Source organism: Hylobates moloch, unplaced genomic scaffold (assembly GCF_009828535.3).
Source record: "Hylobates moloch isolate HMO894 unplaced genomic scaffold, HMol_V3 SCAFFOLD_1, whole genome shotgun sequence".
In the NCBI taxonomy this organism is placed as follows: domain Eukaryota; kingdom Metazoa; phylum Chordata; class Mammalia; order Primates; family Hylobatidae; genus Hylobates; species Hylobates moloch.
In genome coordinates, this window is record NW_026652276.1 from 237,080,065 (window position 1) to 237,086,148 (window position 6,084).

Consider the following 6,084-nt stretch of genomic DNA (forward strand, 5'->3'; position numbering starts at 1 on the left):
AGAACAGCCCGAGCTCACAGGGGCGGGGAAGAGTTCCAGCTCACGACAGACCGTGGGAGGAACCCTGCACTATTTGGGGCGTCGAGTAAAGCACCGGAAGGCTCCGCTCAGGAGCGTGAACGACACCGCCCGCTGCAAGCCTGGAAAGCAACGCGTTGCCTCAAGCCACTCCGATGTGTCACACACGCGGCTCAGTCACCTAGCTAGCAGGAAAAGGCCAGCGGGCCACGCAGGGCTCACCGTGGCCTGCATCCAAATGCAAACGGCCAGGCCCACGAAGCAGGAAATACGACCCGCAGCGGGAAACAAAGGGATCCACAGAGAAGGGCCAGGAGTCACGGACGACGCCAGGCAGTGTGCGCCCGCGCTTCCGCGAGCCAAGACGCCTGAGCCGCGCGGGGGAATCGGGGGACCCCCAGAAAACTGCCCTCGACTAACAGCGCAGCGAAGGGGCGGTGCGCTCGAGACCCTGGAACGAGAACGACCACAACCACGCAGGAAACAACCGCGGCCCAGGCCCAGGTGGGCGGGCGGCTGAGGAGCGTGGCTGCGCCCCCAAAGCCGCCGGGGGCTGCGGACTACCGCGAAGCCGGCGCGGGGCTCGGCCCTCACTACACGAGGCCTGGGCGCCTGCACGCCCCCGCGCGTCAACCCGCGGCTCCCGAACACCCCTCCAGGCGATCCCCAAAAACGCCCGCAGCGAAAGCCTCGACGGGCACGCACCTGCGTCTCGACGCTGACGCCGTGCGCGGGGCGGGGACTGGTGAGCATGCGCAATGTGGCGTGGACGGGGCGTGGCTGGCAAGCATGCGCAGTGTGGGCCGGGCGGGGCTGGCGAGCATGCGCAGTATGGGGCGGGGCGGGGCGGGGCTGGTGAGCGAGCGCGCGGGGAGCGAGCGCAGAGGCGGGCATTGCTACGGCAACGGCGGGCGGCCAGGGAGTTGCCCGAGGGAACGGGGGCAGACTTCCCTGGGTTCCTGTTCCCGGCGGAGTTGAGGCACGGAGAGACTTCGGGGCGGGGGCGGAGAAAAGGGCGGCCCGTCAGGCGGGCGGGGTCCATGGACTCGCGGTGAGGGCCGTCCGCGGCCTCGCTTTCGCTTCCTCCGAGCCGGGCCGGCGATGGCCGCAGCTGTGAGGCGAGGTCGGGTCCCGCAGCGGCGCGCAGCCTCCTCGGGGGACTCGGGGTCCTGGTTGGTTTCCACAGCTCCTCCTAGCTGAGGGGTACGAATTTACGGCGGCCTAAAGCCTTAGAACAGTGATCCCACTTCGGTAATTTTAGAACTCGGTAGGACCCGCTGCCATCAGGGGCCCCAGGTGCAGGGTGGTGTCAGCTTTCAGGGGAATTGGAGCCTTGTCTCCGCGCGCTTCCTGCATGAGTAGAATCTCGGAAAACGGTCAGCGGGGTTCAGAAGGCAGGAGATAACACCAAGATCCTACGTAGAATTGCATCTTTACGTCGTAGGCTTGGTCTCGTGTATTTTTATTCAGCATGCTTAATTAGCTGGGGTCACTCGCTTTGGGACCCCAGTGGTCGTTTTTTGCCACCAAGCTCTGCCTCTTGAGCGTTTAATACTGGGATTTACAAAGCAACGTGTTGCTGTTCATCTTAGCTTTCAATACTGGGCAAGGGTTACGTTTCTAACCCTGCCAGTGCCACAGGCTCATTATATATTGAAGGACTCACTTGGTATTTGGTTTTCTCATTTATAAAGTGGAGTTGGAGTAGATACTTCAAGCGTTTTCAATACCTTTAAATTCTAAATTTTAAACTCTAAAACTTAATGATACCGTAGGATTTTGAAAGAGTACAGGTTTTAAAAGCTCTTACCTTGCTATTAATGACAGTGGCCTACCGTGTAGAAACTTGAGATTAAATTGCAGACTGCAGATATGACCGGACCATTTTTAGTGTGGTGCAAACTGTATCTTCTGCAGGTTATAGGCATTTTGGAAGCAGGAACTGAGAAAATTCTGGCAGTGATCTTTCAGTATTTTAAATTCCACCATTTCTCCAAGTTCAGTTGTCTTGATGAGATACGGGGTGGAACTTCTTTCAGACATCTCTTGATGCCAGAATTGAATGGGAACAGAAAAGGGTTGTAGTAAGAACCAACATCAAAGCCTCCACAGGACTTGAGCAGCGACTGACGTGTTTACTTCTAACCCTGGATATCTCAGAGATTTGGTTCCACTGTGCTTTTCTGTCTCTCCACTCACGCCTTAGTGAGTTTGTTCTTTCGGTTGGAGTAATTTAATACAAGTGTTAGTCCTTAGAAATATATTTTGGATTAATTTCTTTCTATTTTTAGAGTTAGGCCCTCAGTACAGTAAGTCCTCACTTAACATCATCCATAGGTTCTTAGAAACTGGAGCTTTAAGCCATGCAGTGTACAAGGAAACCAGTTTCACCATAGGTTAATTGATATAAATAAGAGGTAAGTTCCCACCGCACATTCCTGGTCACAAAAACATCACCAAACTCCTAAATACCAAAGCATTTCTAATATGAAGCACTGAAGTACCTATGAGCTCTACATACATTTAAGAAAGATCATTACCCAATTTCTGGTGAATCCATGAGTGACCGGGTTGTGGAGGGGCTGCGTTAAATCAAAGATAATGTTGGCCAAGCCAAAGCTCTGAAGCGCCTCCCCCTACCATGCAGTTTCAAAACAAACAAGAGCCAATTCTCAGCCCCTGGGCCTTTCCTACTGCGATCGGGTATTGTCCTGCATCTCTGTGTGAATACTGTATGCTTTACGAATTTTTATTTGACAATAATTTGTATCCTTTCATTTTCCAACCTGCTTATTCCAGTTCAGGGTGGCAGGGGGCTGAGCCCATCCAGGCAGCTCAGGACCAAGGCGGGCAACAGTCCTGGAGAGGACGGCATCCCATGGCAGGGTACACTCACACTCACACTCAGACGGGGACGCACCAGTGAGCCTCACGTGCACAGCTTTGGGATGTGGGAGGAACCCGGGGTACCTGGAGGAAACCCACAGCACATGGGGCGGATGTGCAAACTCCATACAGACAGTGGCCCCTGCGGGGATCAATTTTTTTTCTCATCAACGTTATAAGGAAACAACGTTAGAAGAAATATATTCGAGGGCCTTCTTTGCCAGTTCCTAGATTACTTGAATAACTTTCTATTGCTCTTCATCACTGTATATTTTGAATACATCTGTCTTCATAAAATACACCATGTCCAAAATCTAAAAGGGCCAATTCCAAATTATTCCGCCAGCTTTGAAGGGAATTGAAGCAAGAATAACAACAGTAAGTTCTGTGTGAAAAGACCTACTTTAGATACTTCAAAGGTTGTCTCATTAATCCTTGCGGCAACCCTGCAAAGCCAGCATTATTATACCTGCTTTATAGATGAGGAGCCTGGGGCTCAGCTGTGTTCAGTATCTTGCACAGCAACAAAGTGGTAGAGTTCAATTGGAACTCAAGTTGGTCTGTCCCCACATTCTGTACTTCTGTGTTCTGGGCAGACTGAAGTTAGCCAGTGTCCCTCTTGCGTTCCAGTTTCTTCATTGTTCCCTTTCTCCCCAAAATAAGCATATCATGCTGATTTCCAGCCTGCCAGTTCTTTCCTCCTACCTGTAGTGTGCCATGTTCATTTCCCTCTGTATATCTTTCGAATGCCAGTTTAGCTGGTTTTTCCTTTACAAGTCTCCAGTGTTCGCCTGAAACTTTATAGTACTTATGTATCATGTTATATTTAGCAATGGATTAATTCATAGTAATTAACCATTTGTATTAATGTGTCCTCAGGGGTGAACTATTTGAGGACAGGGATGAGTCAAAGCATAACTGACTTGAGTTCACCCCCTTCCTCCAGAAGCAGAATGTGTAGCTTAGTGCCACCCTGTAGCAGGCATTCCTGCTGCTTCATGATCTGTTAGACTCTTACAGAGCGTCCTCACAAACTTCATGGGTTTTTCTATGCACTGTAACTTGGACTTTCTGTTGACCATGTCTTTGCAGCAGAAGAATAGAAGGAAGGTGATAGGATGTGATGATAGAATTTGTGATAGCCAAGCAACAACTTTTCCTAATTCGGCATGTTAAAAAATAAGGTACGCTATTCTTTTCTTAAACATACATGTTATTCGACTCATGAAATGTGTTTTAATTCAGCCATTTGAGAGTATAAAAAGTAGTTTGCAAACCCTGCTTGAACTAGGAATTGTCAGCAGGAATGGGCGATGCCAAGTGTGGCATGGGGCAGTGGACAGGCTGATGGAAAAACAATCTCTGGTGATATTTACTGCAGACATCTCTTAGCTGTTTGGTGATTTTTATTCTGCACAGGAAATTGTTAAGTTTTCACAAAAAGGCATAAGCTGAAATGGCAAGAGTCTCCTTAGTAGTTGCCTGGAGTCTAATTTAATTATAGTGAAGCAGCATGGGTTTATAGGTCATAATGAATTTATTCATATTATAATTAAGGCTTTAGTAATTAAATGAAAAGATATTCCTGTATTGTTAACATAAATGCTGAGACAAGGGTCTGCTCCTACTCAGGTAACAATGAGTCAAGCATTCCTTACTATTTGATTTGGTCGTATGTGCCATCAGGGTTGAGTATTGAAGCCTCAGTTCTCTTCTAAATGATATATTACATAATATTCCTCTAAATATGACTTTTTTCCTACTTTTTAGGGTCACTCATCTAAGAAAGATAACTTGGCAGTCAATGCGGTTGCTTTACAAGATCACATTTTACATGATCTTCAACTTCGAAATCTTTCAGTTGCAGATCATTCTAAGACACAATTACAAAAGAAAGAGAACAAACCTCTAAAAAAAGATACAAAGGCAGTAATAGATACTGGACTTAAAAAAACTACACAGTGCCCCAAACTAGAAGATTCAGAAAAAGAATATGTTCTTGATCCCAAACCGCCACCATTGACTTTGGGTAAGCTGATGTAGTCATTCATCTTTTGGCTTATTAGGGCTGAAAAATCTATTGAGATTAATAGTATCATTTTTTATGTTACAGAAATATTTAGAATTATACAGAGAGGTATGTATGTATGGAAGTTTAAAAATGATAGGGGACCATTAGAGCAAGAAGGTAAAGATAGTAATGGTAAGTAGAATAATAAGTAAAAACGGGAGAACAAAAGAAATATCTATTCATTCACATTGATAAAAATAAATAATTGAGTAAATAAATGATGGAAAAGAAAAATCCGTTATAGTAGAATGAATATAACTCATAAGGATAGTAGACGGGGATAGAATATCACCTTTGGCAAACACCACAGTAATGATCATCATTACTAAAATTAGGAATGAGAAAAATTTATGTACAGACACAGAATATTGAGGTAGTTTCTCCAGAGATGCAAGTACATGGCAGGGAGAAAAACAGTAACTTCACAGTTACTTCAGCTGTACAGTCATAATGCTTGGCAAGCAGCACCTGAACCAAGTAATCCTAGTTACGTCAGCAGTAACGCACGGGCCAGCATCACGTGTCTCCTGCTGAAGGGTGCAATGTCACTTCTGTGGCATTCTTACCAAAATGTATATCTGAATTTAATCGTGGGGAAACCTCAGACCAATCCAAGTGAAAGACATTCCACACAGTTCCTGCCTGGTACTCTTCAAAAGTGTCAAGTCAACAGAAGCAAATGAAGACCTAGCAACTGTTCCAGATTACAGGAGACTCAGGAAACATAGCTGCAAGTGCAATCTGTGATCCTGGATCAGATCCTAGTTCAGAAAAAAGACATCAGTGTGACAGAACCAGATCTGCAGAAGGCATGTAGGCTAATTGATAGATTATAGCAACATTAATTTTGTGGTTTTGATCTTTGTACTAGGGTTATATAAAAGGTTAACATTTGGGGTTAAGAACATATGATAATATTTTCTTTTTACAAGTGTGAATATTTATTTAGAATAAGACCAAAACTTTCAACAAATTAGGAATTTCAAAAAAATGAAATATATCCCAAACAAAAATCCATAAAAATACCATAATATTTTGTATTAGCTTCCTGAAATCGCGCTATAATACTTTTTCCATCTCTTTTGATTGCTACTCTTTGATCATATTTT

The 6,084-nt window shown here is 45.8% G+C and overlaps 1 protein-coding gene and 1 pseudogene across 19 annotated transcripts in view; one reads left to right on the forward strand and one right to left on the reverse strand.

Annotated features, from left to right (window-relative positions):
• On the reverse strand, window positions 1–842 carry LOC116809363 (putative transmenbrane protein RNF32-DT; annotated as a pseudogene).
• RNF32 (ring finger protein 32) overlaps window positions 522–6,084 on the forward strand; it is a 52,215-nt gene continuing 46,652 nt past the window's right edge. For 7 of the 19 annotated variants that reach the window (XM_058428538.1, XM_058428484.1, XM_058428541.1 and 4 more), the window contains exons 1-3: window positions 892–1,221; window positions 3,997–4,088; window positions 4,675–4,933. In XM_058428538.1, the coding sequence (XP_058284521.1) occupies window positions 4,074–4,088; window positions 4,675–4,933 (274 nt within the window). In that variant the 5' untranslated portion in view covers window positions 892–1,221; window positions 3,997–4,073. The other 12 variants (XM_058428498.1, XM_032753225.2, XM_058428487.1 and 9 more) reach the window with 9 other exon arrangements.